The sequence below is a fragment of the Diabrotica virgifera genome, chromosome 4 (genome assembly GCF_917563875.1).
Source record: "Diabrotica virgifera virgifera chromosome 4, PGI_DIABVI_V3a".
NCBI lineage: Eukaryota > Metazoa > Arthropoda > Insecta > Coleoptera > Chrysomelidae > Diabrotica > Diabrotica virgifera.
In genome coordinates this window covers 53,056,511-53,077,853 of record NC_065446.1, presented here as the reverse complement: position 1 = coordinate 53,077,853, position 21,343 = coordinate 53,056,511, and the positions used below count along the sequence as shown (strand labels likewise).

The following is a 21,343-nucleotide window of genomic DNA, read 5'->3' as shown; positions in this document are numbered from 1 at the left end:
CTAACGGGGCTGCAGAAGGACTTTCTGAGAGTTACATAGTTCTCAAAATATCTTGATACTGGGGTATTTTCATCACATTCTTTTAAGAGTTTACAACACAATAATTATTTATTTTTAATTACTTAATTAATTTTAATTTAATTAAAAAATTAATTAATTCATAAGTTACACTTAGATTAACAAATATAAAAATTATATCATTAAATTATACTAAGAACATTTAATATAAAAAATAACAAAAGCTAACGATATAATTGAATTAAAAACAATTTTGTTTTAAAAATTAGCTAAAATTAGCTCAAACTCAAGAGGTTCAACATTTTTGTGCTCAACAATTTTTAAGGAATTACAGGTAATCAACATGGGCGCCCATACCCATGGGCAGGGGGAGCCGTGGCTCAAGTTGGAATATTTTCCTAGCGTCGCCCGTGCCCGTTGGTATTTTAGTACCTGGGTTAACAGATTACTTGATTCGTTGTCGATATTAATTTCACTCATTTCATAGTTCCCCGTTAGAGGTCGTTCAAATCTTTCATTATTTATACAGAGCAGAACGGACGTTTTGATTCAGATCGGTGTTCTTGCAAAGCTCTCTTGATAACGGGTAGACCTAGAAACACGTGTCGAGGGATGGCAAGATTCCCGATTTGAATCAAAACGAAACCGCTTATTTTCATTTTGTTTAATAAAAATTATGTTTATTTAACAGATTCAAAACAAGTGTGTTAGTAGTTATAACTATTACTCTGGGCTAATTAGCAAAATTCATGGAAAAGTTATTTACCAGCAATTTTATTGCTGGAATTGAATTATAAGATCCTATATATTAATAATATAGGTATGCAAAGTCCGCAGATAGTGTGCTACTTTTTTATAAACAAAATGGCGCCGACAAATCGTATTTTTTTCAATTATTGCTCTATAACTCCGAAGATTTTAACATTACAACAAAAACACCCAAATAATAATTCACCGCAATCAAATTCTGCATAGAGATATGTTTTTCACGATTTGCTCCGACCAAAATTTTCCTCGGAAAATGCGGGTTTTCCTAACAAAAACTCTAATTTTCAAATAAAGTTTTAGGTAAGTAATTATTACTCAATAATTAAATAACTTAGTGACATCAAAGCTTTCTTGGTATATATTGTAATTCCAAAAGCCGGTGAAAATTAAACGAATATTTTAGCAACAATTCAATTGTTAATTAACAATTTACAGTCGCAATAACAACCAAAATAATCATGAGACTTTGATCAAACTTAGAAAGATTATAAAGGTGTGATGCTTATTTAATATTTTGTCGACAAAATATAAATTTTTCATTTTTTTGCATAATCTTTAAATGTTTAAAAAAATTGTTATAAACAAATTAACATTTCTCAGAAATTGTTTATTATATTCTAATTTTAAAAAATACTTAAAATGCGTATTTCATAGGTCTTCAAAATGAATGCTTTAAAAAAAATTTCCAACCATTTGCAAAAAAGTTATGAAACAGCAAAGTAAATATACGATATCCCCGTTGTTTATAATTTGTTTTAATTGTTTCAAAGCTTAAAAGTGAGTCTATGGTACAATCTAATTACTTACAAAGAATGTCAAAAATTAGTGCAATGGTTATATTTTAATCAAAGATTAAAAATACTTTTTTTTTGGAATTTTTAACGCAAAAGTAGGCCTGATACAGAGTCGGAGCTAAAATGTTCACTCGAAGCGACTGACACGCAGCATACATTATTTATTAAAAGTGTACGTCGCGCGGCCGCCGGTCGTCGCTCCGAGTGAAAATTTTAGCTACAGTACAGTATTATTCTACTTTCGCGCGTGTAAATTACAAAAAAATATATTTATAATCTTTAATTAAAATATAACCATTAAACTTATAATCGATATTTTTTTGTAAATAATTAGCTTGTACTTTAAACTCACTTCTAGGCTTTGAAAGAATTAAAAAAAATTCTAAACACCGTAGTTTCATAATGTTTCATAACTTTTTTGCAAATGGTTACAAAAAAGTTTTAAAGCATTCATTTTCAAGATATTTGAAATGCGTATTAATTTTAACTATTTTTTAAAATTATAATATAATAAAAACTTTCTGAGAAACGTTAATTTGTTTATAACTATTTTTTTAAAACATTTAAAGATTATGCAAACAAATAAAAAATTTATATTTTGTCCACAAAATGTTAAATAGGCATCTCATCTTTATAAGATTTTAAAGTTTAATCAGTGTATCATAATTATTTTGGTTATTATTGCGACCATAATTTATTAATTAACAATGAATTGTGGCTAAAATATTCGTTTAATTTTCACCAGCTTCTGGAACTATAATCTAAACCAAGAAGGCTTTTAAGTCACCAAATTATTTAATTATTGGTAAATAATTACTTATCTAAATCTTTATTTGAAAATTAAAGATTTTGTTGGGAAAGTCCGCATTTTCCGAGGATAATTTTCGTCGGAGCAGATCAAGAAAAACACGTCTCTATGCAGAATTTAATCACGGTGAATTTTTATTTGGGTGTTTTTGTTGTACAATTAAAATCTTCGGAGTTATAGAGCAATAATTGAAAAAAAACACGATTTTCGTGCGCCATTTTGTTTATAAAAAAAGTAGCACACTATCTGAGGACTTTGCATACCTATATTATTAATACATACAATAATAAGATTCGATTCCAGCAATAACATTGCTGGTAAATAACTTTTCCCAAAAATGGCCTATTCTCCGATAATCAGCCCAGACTATATACATTTTATGAGTTGATGATATACAGGGTGATCAACTTCTGTGACAAAGTCCAATATATCTGTTATTATACAATATATGAAAAAACGTTGTTAATAAAAGTTATAGACACCTTTAATGTACACATTTTAAAATTAGTGAGAAATATACAGGGTCCTCCATAACACGGTGCCAAACCAAAGTTATGTTTTTTTAAATGAAACACCCTGTATTTTATTCAAAATCTGGTTTCTCTACATTTTTCTGATTCTAGAAATATAACACTTGTCTAGGATTATACTGAGTGTTTCAAAGTTACGAGCACTTTTATTAAAAAATCATACTGATTTGATCGCCCTTTATGTTTCTAACGGTGTAATATAAACTTATTTTTTTGATGCTTTTGACTGTCAATATTAAAGTAGTTTTGCAACAATGTACAATTTTTTTATAACTACACAAATTGTATACAGGGTAAGTCAAAATTTAAATACAAGATTTTCTTCATAATTTTAAATGGAACACCCTGTATTTTATATTATTATCGAAAAGTTCTATCACTATACTTACATATCTTTTAAATATTCCCTATACCTAAAGTTATTAGTTTTTGAGATATTTTAGTTTTATTGTTGATAGCAACATGTATTACTTAGTTATTAATAACAATACTTTAATTTATCAAAATTTATTAAAAAAACTAAATTAAATAAAAAAAATGTTCATCGTACCTCTTATGTTATAAAAGGTGTTCAAAATGACCTCCCATAACGTCTACACAAGCTTGGAGACGAGTTTAAAAAGACCTACAGATGTTTTTAAGCATTTGTTGTGTGACACTTTGAAAGGTGTTTTGAAACCTTACTCTCATATAATCAACTATTGTTGGAGGTGCCCTATAGACTACGTCTTTAATATAACCCCAAAAAAAGAAGTCACTTTCGTTTAATTCTGGTGATCTGGGTGGCCAGTGAACTGGCCCATCTCTTCCTATCCATCTTTCAGGAAATAGTTCATCGTTGAGAAGTGCGTTGTGGTGAGCAGGGGCTCATATGTTGGCGGATGTTTAATGGTACATTTTCAAGTAGAATAGGTAAATGATTCACTAGAAAATTTAAATAAACCTCACCATTTACCGATTCCTCATAGAGAGAAGGACCTATAACGTAATTGCCTCTGATTCCACCCCAAACATTTAAGGACCATCTTGTTTGACTATGTGTCTGAGCACAGTACGGATTGGTTGTGGAATAATAATGAAAATTGTGTCTGTTTACACTACCATTTTTGTGGAATGTTGCCTCGTCTCCAAAAAAAAAGGACAAACTCAAAAAAATCTCTCAGTATAACTATTTGTTTTTGTTGACCATTGACAAAATTGTACTCTTTTGTATATGATATGGGTACATGTTGTTTTTCTTGACTATCTTCTGGATAGATCCATAACTTATATCTTGCTCTCTTGTAATATTTTGAATACTTGTATGAGGATTTTCTGTAACAGACAGTAAAACATTTAATTAATTTTCATTCGTAATAATGAATTTTGTTTTTTCCTTTGCTTCATAAACAGAACCAGTACGATTAAACCTGTCAAATAAGTTGTCAAATGCTATCTTATTTGGTTGCTGACGCTATGGACACCATTCCTTATAAATTCTTGTGGCAACTAATGAGTTTTTGAAACACTCTCCTAAAAACCATATCATGTCTGTCATTTCTTCACGACTAAAATTCATTGTTGGGTAACAATTATAACAATATGGCAAACAATTATAATCAATAACAAAAGTAAAAACGTACAGATATTTAAAATCTTACATCTGACAGTTCTTGTGTCAACTATTTCAAAGCCACCTTAAACAAAAACTTGCAGCAATTTATAGTTTCCATTTCTTCGCGGAAAATTAATATCATTTTGTTAGTAAATATAAAATTGTCGTTATTGTATATAATTTACCATAAAATTGGAGAAAAAATGAAATGCAGTCTAATTTTAATTATCATTAACAAACTCATTGGAGGTTTCTCATATTATGGGTAATTAATTTACTGTAATAAACGTATCTATGAGTTATCGACAATAAAACTAAAATATCTCGAAAACTAATAACTTTAGGTATAGGGAATATTTAAAAGATATGCAAGTATAATGAAAGAACTTTTCGATGGTAATATAAAATACAGGGTGTTCCATTTAAAAATATGAAGAAAATCTTTTATTTGCATTTTGACTTACCCTGTATACAATTTGTGTAGTGATAAAAAAATTGCACGTTGTTGCAAAACTACTTTAATATTGACAGTCAACAGCAGTAAAAAAATAAGTTTATATTATACTTTTAGAGTCATACAGGGCGATCAAATCAGTATGATTTTTTGATAAAAGTGCTCATAACTTTGAAACACTCAGTATAACCCTAGACAAGTGTTATATCTTTTTAATCAGAAAAATGTAGAGAAACCAGACTTTGAATAAAATACAGGGTGTTCCATTTAAAAAAACAAAACTTTAGTTTGGCACCGTGTTATGGAGGACCCTGTATATTTCTCACTAATTTTAAAATGTGTACATTAAAGGTATCTATAACTTTTATTAACAACTTTTTTTCATATATTTTATAATAACAGATATATTGGACTTTGTCACAGAAGTTGATCACCCTGTATACAATGTATGAGGTGATAGATTTTATAAAGTCAACCGTCAATTGATATCAAATGATAGTAAAGCGTAGTATCAAATTATATGTTATTTAATAAATCCCAGTAAAAAATGACTTACATAAACTAGAAAGACATCGGAATGGCTTTAAGCTCGAGATAAGCTACTTAACCTGCAGATCACATATATTTTTCATTTGAGATAAAAGCATCGCGGAGACGACCAAAGGAAAAATCTAGCGGCGAGGATCCTTAGGGTTTCTTCTTGGGTTTTCAATAATCAAAAAAGCCATTTGTGGATTATTTACACCAATAAACGTGAGGGCGAGCTCCTCAAAGGCGATGCTCTAGATAAACCATCCGAACGGATATTGCGATATTTTTCTCGCATTTCATGGCCCATCTGATTCTCGGACTTTCGCGCCAAATCGAAAAGGGATAGAGGGAGACGAATGCGGCCCAGAGCCAAGGAGCCAATTACCGCTGAGTGCAAAGTTTTATTCGATTCCTTTCCTGCGAAACATGTGAACAACTAACTAATGACCGCATCCTTTTCTTCGTCACTAACGGATAGTGACGGAACTTATTTACTGAACATTTCTTAATGATTGCTTTATTATACGATCTACGAAATATACAAGGACCATAAAATGGAAGAATTTACAACCAAAAAAGGTATAGTTTATTATTAATTGATAATTAGTAATCATAGAAGACCCAATTTTAAAAATTGTAAAGCAGTCAGAAAATAAATGTCTTAGTGATAAGTTCCATGAAATTTCAAAATGAACACTAGAAAAGCCACTAAACTAAAAACTTGACAGAACCTTAACGTTATAGGCGCAAATATTTTACGGTTATCCCTACTTTCTCTATCTTTACACGGCAAATTACGTGTAGTAAAATACTCACTGGTATGGATATGTAAACATTACTTGACAATGGCATCATTAACACTAACTATGTATTCAGTGATTGCAATAATTTATATACTGTACAACAAAAACTAATACTCAATCGAGAAAAGAGGAAAAGTGATAAAGTGATTTTTTAATAATATATTGTTAGCATGGAACGCTTACAATTTTGAACATCTTTCAAAATACTTGGCTCACAGAACTTTTATTAAGTTCACGTCTTAAATTAATTGTTTATCAAATACACTATCAATATTATTTAATCAACAAAATATTCCCGATGCCATGTCAATTGTCACTGTCTTGTCATATTCTATTCGACTCAGTGCGTTGATAGCGAATGTGCGATTTGGAAAATATCACAACGGACCTGGTGTCCAATTTTTTCAAATCCTGAAAAATCTAATAAAGATTTTTTAAAAATTTAAACGCAGAATGAAAGGCTAAATTATTGTCGAGGGCCGGAAGTCCCTTAAAATAAATGAAAAGTTTCTTTTGAATGAGATATTTGAAATTAAAAATCACACCACATTTCCTCTTAGTTTTTCACCCCTGTAACTTATTAAAATAAACATTATAGAAGTTTTCAGGGACTTTCGGCCCTCGGTAAGAACGTTATATTTCATCTGCGTTTAAATTTTTCAAAAATACTTTATTAGTTTTCTCAGGATTCGAAAAAAATGAATCCTATTTAAATAGCATTAAAGCCGAAACTTTGTACCGATCCCCTTAATTTAAACTTTCAGATTTCAGTGCGTTCAGATACAGAGAAACATCTAACGAAACGGGCCAAGCCAGATAAGATGTCAAAATTGCAATATGTACTTATAATTATATTTATAAAACACATGTAAAGAATAGAAAACGTTAAATACAATAAAAGTTGATAATGCGACAAACCACCAATTGAAGAAACCAAAAACTAATATAAGAACTATTAAAATAGAGCTGAGGAAAAAGCAATGCAGAGTGCCTTAAGCTTAATAAAAATTGAGAGTGAAATAAAAGTTAATAGAATAAACCAGAATAAATATTTCGAAATTATAAAAATGTAAATGTTGCAGTTTCACAACTTAAAATATTAATGCAATACAGGAGTAAAAACTTCAATTTGTATCTTGGTATAAAAATGTTTATTAAAACGTTTTAAAAATGTCGTACAAATGAAATAAGTAAAACGTTTTCGATCTGATACAGATCATCATTAGTGCATTCCGTTACGTACATGAAACTAGCACACTAATGAAAGTGGCGATATCGAAATATAAGGTTTACATGTTACAATTGTATAAAGTAAAGTGACTCTAGTCAATGTAAAATTTTATCCTAGTACTTAAAGAGCAACATGGTTCCTTGCTCGATTGGAACGCGTGGTTCTTGCCAGTTCAAAAGACACAGACCAACTGTAGTTGGTCGTACTACAACAACTACAGTTGTTGAGGAGTTGGTCAAACTACAACAACTACAGTTGTTGTAGTACGACCAATAAGTGCCATAGTTATATGTAAAGGTATCAGGTTAAATTTGCTCTTATGGTTTCCAATTTGCGTCTGATCAAAAATTTGATAGAACAATTTTTTCGATATCCTTCAGGTTTCAATATTAAGATCTACTGTTTTTTTCTATCATTCTTGTATATTATTTGATGTTTTTCTTCTTCTAGGGCAAGAAACTTAGATCTGTCCTCTGGTGAGCATAGCTCTTCAAAATAAATCAATTTTAATTATCTCAGACTGCCTTCTGCTATATTTTTTGTCATTTGTCAATTTGATAGGCGTCCTCGATTTCTTTGGTAGTTTCGTTCCACAATTTTCCAATTAGGTACTCACAAAGGTAAAAATACAATCATGTTATCATTCAAAGCCATATCCATGGGCAAGTGCAGCAAGTAGTCGGATTGATAAAATAATACTCTAAATGTTCAGTTGATAAAATTTTCTTTCTCGTTTTCCCGTTGGCGATATTTTGAGCCATTACAATCAATAAAGCGGCAACTTGTCGCCGTTACGTATATATCGGGTTAGTTTATCGGAAAATGTATGGGATAATGCGGGGCAACGCTTCGAGGTCGTGATTCTAAATAAAAAAGGTAAATATGTCGCAATGAACGAAAGGATAATAAAACCAGGGGACTTTTTGCGAACGGAAAACCTCTTTTTGATGTTTTAATCGATCGCTAAAGCGATATTTTATCGGAATGCTTTTTAAAAGAACAATATGAAGCCGCTCGGACAAAAATGTTTGTTAAATTGATTTGCGAATTCGTCGTCTGAAAGCTACATTGGCTATGATGTGATACTAAATTTTCATTTAGCTATTGTATAAAACATCCAACTTGTCTGAGCCTATCGTAAAGATAAAATTAGCTGGAACACATAAAAAATCGCTAAAACTAATATTGGCAAAAACCAAAATTATTGATTACTAATATTATACAGGGTGTCCCCGAAAATAGTGTGTTCCTTAAAGGTATAGGTAAAAGGCACAATGTAGAGCAAAAAAGTTGCCAGATGACGCTAGTCACCTACTCTATACACGCCAGTTGCAATGCGGGGATAAACTTTCATGGTGTGTTCACTTCGAGCAGAGAGCAGCAGGCCTACCCCTCTCCGATGATGACTCCAATAAGAGTCGAAAATCGCCGATTCAGAGTGCTGGACTGCACCCTGTTCTAGTTCTAAGTGAAAGATAAAATTGTTTTGCTTCGCATTGCAACTGAATAAAAATGGTATGGTATGTTAAACAGTAAATGGTTAAGATCAATTAGTTACCACTATAAACATCCTGGATTAGCCGATAATAGTATAAAAGGCCCGGTTTCAGGTAAAATTTAAATATGTTTGCTGGTAAAATTTGTCAATCTTCATTTCTTAATGTTGATTTAATTGCGTACAATCCAAACTCATTATAATTTCATTAATACAGATTAGGCTTATATTGACGAAACTGTACCGCTAAAAGGGTTTTTCGAATTCGATTGTAGTGCGCGACGCGGTTGCTATTTAATCACCTTTTAAGTGGTTTTCAGGAATTTATATAATAAGTTTATGGAACTGAAAACCAACCAGTATTAAAATACCATTTCTTGATCAAATTTGTTAGTCTTTATGTATCACGGCAAGTGTTAAGTAGTATTACTCATTTTATTCATTACGTTTTCTATCATTATGTGGCGTCCGTGGGATAGTAATAATGGGGCTTCTTCTAGTGTTCCGGTAAAGAAGAAACATTTATCTGTAGATGCAAAGCAAATTGTAAAAACTATATACAGTACCTTACTTAAAAGAGGACTTGACACAACTTCCGCTACGAGTGAAATATGCGATTTGACGAAAATACCTCTGACCACAGTAAAAAGAATTACATCAAACCCCATAGAAACAAGAAAAAAACGTAAAGATTTCAGTTCCACCAAATGTATGGACGAAGCCGATAAGGACTTGATACGGCGAAAAGTCTATACCATGTACGAAGAGCAACGCATACCTATATTAAGAGCTCTGAAGCAACGGCTCAATGTTGACGAAACCCAAATAAGCTGTAGCCTCACCAGCTTATGGACAATTTTGAAAAGTATGGGCTTTCGATATCGTATAATTGACAAAAGACAAGTAATTATGGAATCTCATAGATTACAAAAATGGCGTTATGAGTATATAACTTCGATAAGAAAATTCCGTTCTGAAAATCGTCCGATAATTTACCTCAACAAGACATGGTTTGACACACATTCAACGCGACCTAAAGGATTTGCCGATCCGTCCGGTAAATGTAAGACAACAGCTCCGTCAAATAAAGGGAAAATAATAACGATTTTACACGCTGCATCAGAAAATGGTTGGGTGCCAAATACTCTGCGGCTTTCTGCAAAGAACATTAAACACTCCTGCGTCGACTACAATGAAGATACAACGGCAGAACTTTTTGAGAATGGTTCAAAAATAATCTTATGCCAAACATTCCTCAGAATAGCGTGATAGTAATGGACAATGCCAGCTATCACAGTCGCCAACTAAGTAAGGCTCCAAACTCGAATAACACTAAATTGGAAATTCAAAATTACATGGAGACTAATGATATGTATTTTGAAGAATGTTATACCAAACAAGAGCTTTTAGAAGTTTTAAAGGAATTTTGTATAAAAAAAAGTATATGTTTGTGATACATTGGCAGAGGAAATGGGACATACAGTGCTGCGGCTTCCACCCTATTATTGTATGTTTAATCCCATAGAACATATGTGGCACGAATTGAAGTCTAACGTGAGGTCACAAAATATTTCTCCAACGTTAAGTAGTACTGTTGTAGAGTTAATAAGAAAATGTGTCAATGATATTCTTCCAAATAGTTGGAGAAATTCAGTCCGACACGTAATAGGTAAAGAAAATTCATATGTTCGTATACATAATATAATTGGACCGATCATAATTAATTTAGATGAGGATAGCGATAGCGAAACGGAACTATGTGTGGAGTGATACTTTCATCAAATCTACAAATGTTACTATTAAAAAAACGGTTCTTTTCAGAACCACAAATTATTATTAATGTTTGAATGTTTGTTTTTCTATAATCTTAGCAATTAAAATAGATTTAATTTATTTTAAAACTCATTTGAAAACATTAATTTCTATTCGGGTATATAAGGCAAAGCAAAATATTTTACATCAATTTTTGTTTTGTTTTTGTAGTCGTAATTATTGTAATTGTCAAAAGACCAACTCTGTCTACCTCGGTTGCTTATCGCTCCGGGTGGGTCTTAACAATGGGCCAGGTCAGATAAATTTAATAATGTTTACGACCGCAGTAATTATATTTAACCATTTACTGTTGAACAAACCATATACATTAGTATTACTCCTATAGAGTAACTAGGTCCATTTTCCGTTGGAACTTTACCAAGCTGCAGACGGGGGTTGTGAATTGCAACTTTTTAGAATTCCCTCTTGTCTTCACTGCAGCATCCATCTGGCTTGCAAATTTTAGAAGCCATGGAGGTGTTACCAGGGAAATGGACCAATAACTTTTCAATTTAAAAATCTTTTAATAATATTTTTAATATTTTTCAATATTATTAATGTTGCTTTTAGGATTGAAAACTTTACCTTTCAGTTGCCAGATGACGCTAGTCACCTACCCCATACACGTCAGTTGCAATGCGGGGATAAACTTTCATGGTGTGTTCACTTCGAGCAGAGAGCAGCAAACTTAGGCCTCTCTGATGATGACTCTAAATAGAGTCGAAAATCGTCGATTTAGAGTGCTGGTTTGCGCTCCCTATTCTAAGTGAAAAATAAGATTGTTTTGCCTTCACATTGCAACTGAATAAAAATGGTATACATTTTTACTTGCTGTTCCGCCCGATGCAGTCTTGCCCGATGCAATGTTAGCCGTTTTAGGAACTCAAATTAATTTTTACAGTTTTATACGCTTTTCTGTAATATGTACAACAAAAAACAAAATCGGCAAACCCTTTATTACTGGTGGTAGTGTTTATTAAGAGTATAGTATGAAGAAAGAGACCACTTATTACATGATTTCCCGAATGACGATATACTCCATTAAAATGTTACATTTTTTAAGCCGTACCTTGCATTTGTTAGAGGAGTCAATTTTATTTCTTTAATGTGTAGGGAAGATCAGTAGAAGCTTAAGTTCAATTTTTTGGGGTCGTCACCCTTGTCACCCGGCCGCCATCTTGGAAATGGTGTGCAAAGGGGTTTCGCGCTATATCTCGTAAACTACCAACCCTACGGAAAATCTAGTTAAACATAAAATGTAGCAAATTAAATTTTCTACAATTTTATTTCTATTACTTTTTATCGTCAAGTGATCAACAAAACAGATATAAATAAAAATATGTAAAAAATTTTTAACAAGTTTCCTTTTGGATGTTATATATTTTTCAGTTCATTTTAAAGTAAAATTACATTATCTATAGCAATTTTGTAGAGGGTTTTTCAGCGAACCATTTTCACTATAAATATGTTTAATTCTGTTTATTTATATAGGAGATTCTCGAATGCTCATAGGGATATAATAAAAATAAAAGTTAGGCTTACTTTTCTATCTATATATATTTTTTATTCATACAATTTATTATGATTTTAACATTCCTATGCTATTATTAATCTGTTTTTGACCTTTCTCCCCACTATAAAACTTATAACCCTAAGCATATGCAGAAGCGGCCCAAGAAGTTGTTTGACGACAAATTCGCCGGTTCAGAAGAAGAATGACGCAACCGCATATTGCAAAATTGTTAAGAAGAGCAAAAAACGAATTTTTGATATTAAAATCATAAAGTATTATTAAAATTAGCCATTCACCACACTGTGCTCAGGATCTCGAGATATAAGCGTTTTTTGGGGTGTGCCGCTTGTTTATGAAGTAACATAACTTTTTTCCTATTGTAGTTTGTTGTGTTAGTTAAAATTATAAACTAAAAAGTTTGTCACTCAACTTTTTTAAGTAAACATGAAACTAACGAATTATGATGACAAAATGTTTAAAAACTAACTACTTCTTTTTTAATGTGTTTAAATATTAAGGATAAATTCCATTGTTATCTACATGCTTCAAAGATTACACAGTAAAATTTTCAAAAGGAAATATTTACAGCGACCAAAGATACAGCGAGGTAAATTTGAAAAATCATCAAAATTGATTTTTGGCATTTTTGTATAAAATTTGATTTTTGAACATGTTCCACCAAATCTAGATAAAAATAAACTTCATATTCGGATTCAGCGACCTCGAAAACATAAAAATAGACGAAAATTGGTCATTCACCTTAAATTTGACTTTCGTGTTCAGCATAACGATTGCTGCCGCTCGGCTAATACATAGATAGAAAAGTATTTTTTTATTGTATTCCTATGACAATTCGAGAATCTGGTCAAGATTGGAGCGCTGTAAAACCTAGATAATACATAAAATTAAACAACTTTATAGCAAAAATTGTTCATTGAAAAATCCTCTACAAAATCGCTATGATGTTATTTTATTGTGAAATGAACCGAAAAAAAGTTATAACCTCCAAAAGGAAACTTCTTACAAAATTTTCTCATATTTTTATTTATAACTTTTTTGTTGGTCACTTGACGATAAAAAGTAATAGATATAAAATTGTAGAAAATTTAATTTGCTACATTTTATGTGTAATCAAATTTTCTGTAGGATTGCTAGTTTAGAAGATAAAGCACGAAAGCCCTTTGCACCCCTTTTTCCAATATGGCGGCCGGGGGACAAGGGTGGCGACCCCAAAAACTTGAACTTAAGCTTCTACTGAACCCTCCTACACACTAAAAAAATAAAATTGACTCCTCTATGCCCAGTATTATAAAACATTTAACTTAACAAGTAAAATTTAGTTTAAAAGTAAAACAACTTATTCTACAGATTTGCGTATTATAAACGCAAAGTAAATTAACTCGGGTAGTAAATCTGCGAAATAAACTATTCTTTAGTATTCTACCAAGTAAATTTTATTTAACAAGTAAATATGACAGTAATGACAGTTTCAATGTGTTTTCGGCTGCTGTGAAAATATAATATACCTAATATAAGTAAGGTTAAGTTTTAGATTATAAGGATTATAATCATTTTCTGTTTGTAAATACATACTTAAATATTTAGAAATGTCCTCAGTATCCTCAGTGTCAGATGTTAATTCTCCAACTGTGTCTAGTGTTGACAGTGACCGGTCCGAACCAGAGCAAATAATAAGACGGCGGAGGGCTCGAGTTTTTAAAATTAGACAAGATCCGATCAACACGTACACTGAAGAAGAGTTTAAGAGTAGATTTAGATTAACGAAAAATTCCGTTCGCTACCTTCTCACATTGATAGAAGACGACATCAAACCTTTGACTGCTAGAAATAAATCTATATCTGCCGTAAATCAAGTGCTGATTACACTTCGTTTCTTTGCTTGTGGGTCTTTTCAAATTAATATTGGTGACCATTTCAATGTTACAAAGGCTACAGTTTCTAGAATTGTACATAAAGTTAGCCACGCCATTGCAAGATTGCGACCCAGATTTATTGAAATGCCTAGACTTTTACACAAAAGACGTGAAATTTGTGCACAATTTTACAACATTGCCAGATTTCCAAATGTTATTGGCGCAATTGATGGCACTCACATTCGAATACAGTCACCTGGTGGGAACGCAGCTGAAACTTTTCGTAACAGAAAGGGGTATTTTTCAATAAATGTACAGATGGTTTGTGATGCAAATTTAAATGTAATGGATGTAGTTGCTAGATGGCCTGGTTCCTCCCACGATAGTCATGTATTTGATAATTCTCTGATAAGAGCTCAGTTTGAAAACAACGAGTTTGGTGACACATATTTACTGGGTGACAGTGGCTATCCATGCCGAAAATATATTTTAACACCCTTACATGATCCACAAACACCAGCTGAAAGAAAGTACAATTCTGCACATATTCGTACACGGAACACAATTGAAAGGATGTTTGGTGTCTTAAAGAGGAGGTTTCCTTGTTTGTCTACAGGACTAAGAGTCAATGTAAATAGAGCTATTCCAATAATAGTGGCAATTTGTGTATTGCATAATATATGTAGAAGAAGAAATGATGTGGTTAATGATAGTGAAGATGACAATAATAATGCAGAAGCAGAAGATCAAAATTTAAACTACGTTCCTAGAAATCAAGATAATTTTGCTGTAAGAAATGCTGTCATTCGCACTGCATTTAATAATTAAATAAAATGTTTATTTTAAAATTATTTATATTGCAATAAAACGTAATATAAGAATTATGAGTTTTTTATTTATTTATACTATATTTCTAGTTTAACAAAAAAGTGTTGACAATTCTCAAAACAAGTCACTCTTTGAGTCAACACAATTAATCTCTGGTAATAAATCTGCGAAATAAACTAAATATGACACTAATAACTAATTTACAAAAAAATAAAATAAAATTAGGAGAACGGGTATTAATTTTTTAAATTCTCGAACTCATCCCCATACTGATGTCTTAGTTGTAGAATCTTTTCTTTAACTGCCAGCTCTAGTTTCTGTTTTTCTAATTTTAAAATGTCTCTACTTAACTCTTCCTTTTCTTGTCGAATTTGAAGAATTTTTAATTTAATTTTTTCCTTTTCTGAACCTTCTTCACACTTATTTTTTTTGTGATGCGGGACCCCTGATACATAATTAAGTCTTTTACACTTTTCCGGTAGTTTAAGAGGTTCATTTTCTGTGCATTGTTCAAGACTACCTTGATCCTGTACTTCTTCAGCAACTTGTGCAACCCCACCTTCATTACGAAGAAGTTCATCAAATGGAGCGGTGCTATCATAAATATTTAATATTGGCTGTGTTCCACTAGTACTAGCCATAGATAAATATTTCTCCCCAATGGAGTCTGACTCTTGAAATTTATTTAAACCGCCACCGGTTTTGTAAATTTCCACTTTTTGATTGGCCTTATCTTTTCTGGCTTTTTTTTTAATACTATCATAAAGAAGTCTTAACTGGCCTGCATTTCGTATACCACTTTGTGCCGTTGCATTAAACTCTTCGGTGATAACTTCCCATACTTCATTCTTCAATTTTACACTTGTGCCATCCGTTAGTTTATTTTCAATTACATTCAAATATTGTTTTACAATTTCTAAAAGGTTTTCTTTCTCCTGCTCTGTGTAATTTTTTCCTCGCTCTCGTTTCTTTTCAACCTTGTCCATGTTTTGATAATAATTTATATATTTCTTATTTAAAAAAACACGAGATGACACTTCAGGAAGTGACAGAAATAAAATTAACCTAATTTATTTAATATTTTTCTTATTTCTTATACATATTTTGTACAGCGCCATCTGTAATTATACTAATCAACTACAAATAGTTGTCTATAAATATTTTATTCATTGGTTAGTTATTTACTTGGTAGTTTTACTTTATAATACGGAATTTAATTAACTTGTCGATTTAGTAGCAGAGTAAATTTAACCCACAGATACTTATTTGATGATTTATTTGTCGTTTATAATACCAGCCATAAGAAATGCAAACTAAATGTAACATTTTAATGGACTAAGAAGTTATGAAAATAATTAAAATGTTTTAGACGTGTTAAGTCAAGAGGCCACTCATATCAGTTGTTCGTCTCCCCATGCAAAACGGATCCTTCCCTCGTATCACTCGCTTAAAACAATGCACCTAGAGTGTTGGAGTCAATTACAATAAACTGCTTCTCAAGTGCTGTTCAAGGCGTTAACCATTACCATTAAAGATGAAACGTTATCATAAAACGAATCAAAATACGCTCATACGTACTCTGCAATAACAATTTGAACTTTTCCGTCATTTAATTGGGTCTTTGTTTTCGAGTAGGGTACAACATAAATTTCGAAAATAAGTCCCAGAGAGGGCTCCCTTCTCCTCGGCATTGTCGTTCTAACGATGATCTTTATGATGCGACTGAATATGCAATTAACTACGAGATTCTCATTAAGAAGACAAACACTGAAATACGCGACTACATGTATAACCTTATTAAGGACGACCGTACTGGCTATAATATAGGCCAGATTGGTTCTCGGCGACAAAATTCAATTTTCTGTTGCGATATAAAACGCAGATGTTTCAATTTTACCACCAGAATAAGGTTGATATGCATAGGTTGCTGTAAAACTTTTCTGAATAAAAAATAAAACAATTTTATTGTCTCGAAATATTTAGTTTTATAAGTTACGTTAGAACTAATTTTCAACTCATACTCATTGTCATTGAATTACTTCAGATTGACAGCTCTCGTATACTGTATTAAATCTCACACGAGATATTTCATATTTTACGTACTTTCAGAAAAGAAGTCAAAAGGTCAAAGTAAGCAAGGAAAAAAACGGAGAACACTGCAGGAGAATTAATACACGTTAAAATAGAGCGTGATAGTATACTGCGAACACCAATGAGCATAACTGGTTTTACTTTTTATAGTAAGCTATTGTTCGTCCGCTATAACTTTTCTAATGCGACACGATTCATTTTCAAACAAATTAGTCAAAACATAAAGTGAAACGTACGCCGATGTGTGTAGTATGTAGTATACGTATACAGTATGTATACAAAATGTATATACACATCGACGTTCGTTTCAGTTTACGTTTTGACTTAATTTGTTTAAAAAAGAAACATGACGCATGGGAAAAGTTATAGCGGACGAATAATATGTAAGATTGCTCCAGTGGGCTTGAAAAACTATATTGTATTCACAACTTCTATTCAACATCAGAGCTGATGGCTCAAATATTCGTCGGGTAGTTTATAACAGGGTGACGTTTTCTTCTGATGCCAAGCATCAGCTACCCAGCAACACTCTCTTCGAGGTATTAAATATATCAACAAGGATTGTATTGTATAATTGAAGCATAATAATTTTCTCAGAAAAACGTTTTTTGGACCTTCACTTTTGTTAAATCACAATTTAAACATTCTTTGTTGTCTGCTTTCTTATACAGTATGGTGCAAATAAAAGGAATAAATTCGTTATTTCGTAAGTTGGCGACCTTAACGCAAAAACACGAAACAGGTCGATTTTTATTTTTAAGTTATGATATTGTGGCATATATGGGATACTAGTGACGTCATCCATCGGTGCGTGATGACGTAATCGATGATTTTTTGAATGAGACTAGGGGTCGTGTACTAGCTCATTTGAAAGTTTGTTTAATTCTCTATTCAGTAATATAAACATTAACATAGTTAATTATACAGGGTGGCCAAACATAATTTTTTTGAATTAAATTAATTGACAAAAAAAGAAGAATGCATGTACTTTATTTAATTAAAAATACATTTTGCTGCTGTCCAGAAATCATAAAAAATGTTTATTTCATAAACATTGCTTTTCGCTTAACATAAATTTTCAAACTTCCAGGAGGCAGGTGGTTGGCAGGAGCTAGCTTGAACATTGAATTTAATCGAAAAGCAATGTTTATTTATGAAATAAACATTTTTTCTGTTTTCTGGCAACAATAAAATGTATTTTGAACGAAATAAATGACATGCATTTTTCTTTTTTTTGTGTCAATTAATTTAATTCAAATTTTTTTGGACACCCTGTATAAATAACTGTTAATTTTTATATTACTGAATAGAGAATTGAATATCCTTTAAAATGAGCTAGCACACAATCCCTATTCTCATTTAACAAAATCATCAATTACGTCATCACGTCCAGAGGTATGACGTCACTAGTATGATATGTATCATATCGGCCTGTTTTGGGATTCTTCCTTGAAGTAGCCGGTCTACGAAATAACAAATTTATTCCTTTCATTTGCACCAAACTGTATATAGTGGCCAATATGTTCAATCACAAATTAAACCCTTAATTTATAATCTCACATTAATCGGAAACGTACCACATATTATGTACAGTTGCAATGATTTACTACTTTGAATTATATTTGTGTATACCTCGTCCAATTTACTTACCGTTGCACGTCATCCGCGCCATAGCCTGTGACACGATACCAACACGAAATATCTAGGCGGTAGGTGTGTTCCCCTTTAGAATCATTTTGATTCTAAAAAAAAACACACCCACCGCCTAAATATTTCGTGTTGGTATCGTGTCACAGGCTATGGCGCGGATGACGTGCAACGGTAAGTAAATTGGACGAGGTATATGCACCTTGGTACAAAGGTACAAGATACAAGGTGCAAGGCAGTGGCCTTTTTGATGAATTCATGTTCTATTTCTACGCTTATACCTTGGTGTTGAAGGCTTTTGAATATGTAGTCTATTAGAATATTAACCTCATTGAAGATCGTTAAATTATTGTTTAAAGTTAAATATTTTGGGGTAACCAAGAAATCATTTACTCCACGACTTCGAATTATTTCACGTCGTCGATCGAGAACTTCAGACATAGGGTATTCTTATTTATATTCGAAATATGTTACCTATATTCGAATTTATACAAGTTTCAATGTGCTCAGTTAATTAGTCAAGGAGCACATACCTAATTTCCAGAAAAATAGAAAAGGAGACCGCAAACTATCGAGTAAGGCAAAAACTTAATTCCCAGCAGTATGTTAAAACAAGTAATTATGGTTCTTTTCATGAGGATTTTTTTGTGCGTCACAAATGATAGAAAAAAAGGTAAGTCCGTGATAATATACAGTTGTCAAATTTTATTTGCAATTGGACATAAAAACAAATCAATTGTCGTTATTGCATTTATAAAATGGTATTTCCTTTGATTTGTATAGTCTTATAAATTGTACAGATTATATTCGTAGATATATTATATAGTTAGTAAATACATTTTTTTCTATTATAGCGCCATCTATCGACAACTATAATAATCACCGAACTAGAATAATTACCAAAGTAATCACCGACGTGCCTTTTTTCTGTCATATACAATTTAATGCGTTAATAAATTGAAAAACTGTGACGTACTGAAAAAAGCTCATGAGAAAAAGCATAATCTAGAAAGGGGTAGTTCCCTGGGTTGGCTGTATGGTTTTACTTCATGTTAGAGTTTGTTTAAGTTATTAATCAGTTAAAATTTGTTGGTGGAGCCTCGAGTAAAAGGTGCACTTGCAGATACTATTTATAAAGTTAATTTAAGCCGTGATATTAAAAGTTGTTGATGATGAGAAAATGTGAGCATTTTTCATCTCCTGCATTTCACTTCTACATCGCGTCTAAAAGTTGTAAGTGTGAGAGGCACATAATTACTAAGGCAATATTATGTAGCAAGTTGATTGCAACTTTATTGTTGTTGTCTTAATATTTTCTGCAAAAATCTAGCCCGTGATTAGTAAAGTTATGAAGTAAGTAAAGTGTTGAATGTAATACAAATTTTTGTAATGAAATAATTGTAACACTATCAACTTTTCTTCTTCTTACCTGTAAAAATAGAACCAGATTATCTACCTATCTTTAAAAGTCTAAACGTAACAATGTAGTTGTTGTAGTTGTATGATACAAGTAACAATGTAGTTGTATGATACACTTCGATCACGCGCTGGCTTGATAAAAACCACTGTGTGAAAGAAATGAACTAATTGAACTAAACACAATAGCTACATGGAATATGAAGGGAGGCGTCCTTTTCACTTAAATGATTATTTAGATTTTAGATGAAGTCTGTAGCATGACCGAAATAAGCACTTTGGCTGTTTTATGATGTAATGAGCAATGTTTCAGCTCTACGCTTTTGTTATGGCACTGTTCTTCACCAAGGAATTGAAGATATGTACTCTGCTGAGGATTTTTAATAGTATGCATATATAGTCCTAAAAACGCTACATTGTCGCGTCATAAAAAATGTATTGAAGTTAATTAAAACATGAGGGCGTCAACACAAGGAAGAAGAGAAAGCTGGAATACCTTGGTTGGCTGATAGGACACAACAAATATCGCCTCCAGTATTATCGTTTATTTGGTCTATGTTTCGTCGATTCATCATAATATATTATACTAAACACTTCAGGCTGCAGTAAACAAAAAATATGATGATTTGAAAGTTTTTTTTTGTTTTGATTCTGGCCTTGGTTCAGAACCTTTAGCCACGTAACTACATATAAAATTATTATTCGTTCATAAGTATAAAATTGCCCAGAATACACTTAAAAATAAAGAATAATAAAAAATAAAGCTTACAAATAACAATGCTTACTTACTATGCCTACTTACTATGTTAATAAATACAACTATATTAATTTTTGTTTTTTTTTTGTTTTTTTTTGTTTTTTTGTTTTTTTTTCACTACGGTAAGAACTAAATCCGATTCATCCTCGCGGAGATTTAGAACCTCTTAGTGATTTATTTATTTATTTATTTTTATTTATTTATTTATTTATTTATTTTTTTAAATTTTTTTTATAATATATTTTTTTTTATTATTTTTTTTAATCTTTTTTTTAATATATAATTTTTTTTTCGAACATACATAGGTTACAAAATAATATAATTAATTACAGGAAATATCTCATTCATACATTACATAATACAAAGGAAATACCTATTC

The 21,343-nt window shown here is 31.5% G+C and overlaps 1 protein-coding gene across 1 annotated transcript; it reads right to left on the bottom strand.

Moving 5' to 3' along the window:
* Positions 1–15,289: 15,289 nt before the first annotated feature.
* Positions 15,290–16,039, bottom strand: LOC126883575 (uncharacterized). Its single transcript, XM_050649220.1, has one exon. The coding sequence runs from the start codon at positions 16,037–16,039 to the stop codon at positions 15,290–15,292; it is 750 nt and encodes a 249-aa protein (XP_050505177.1).
* Between the last annotated feature and the right edge of the window lie 5,304 nt (positions 16,040–21,343).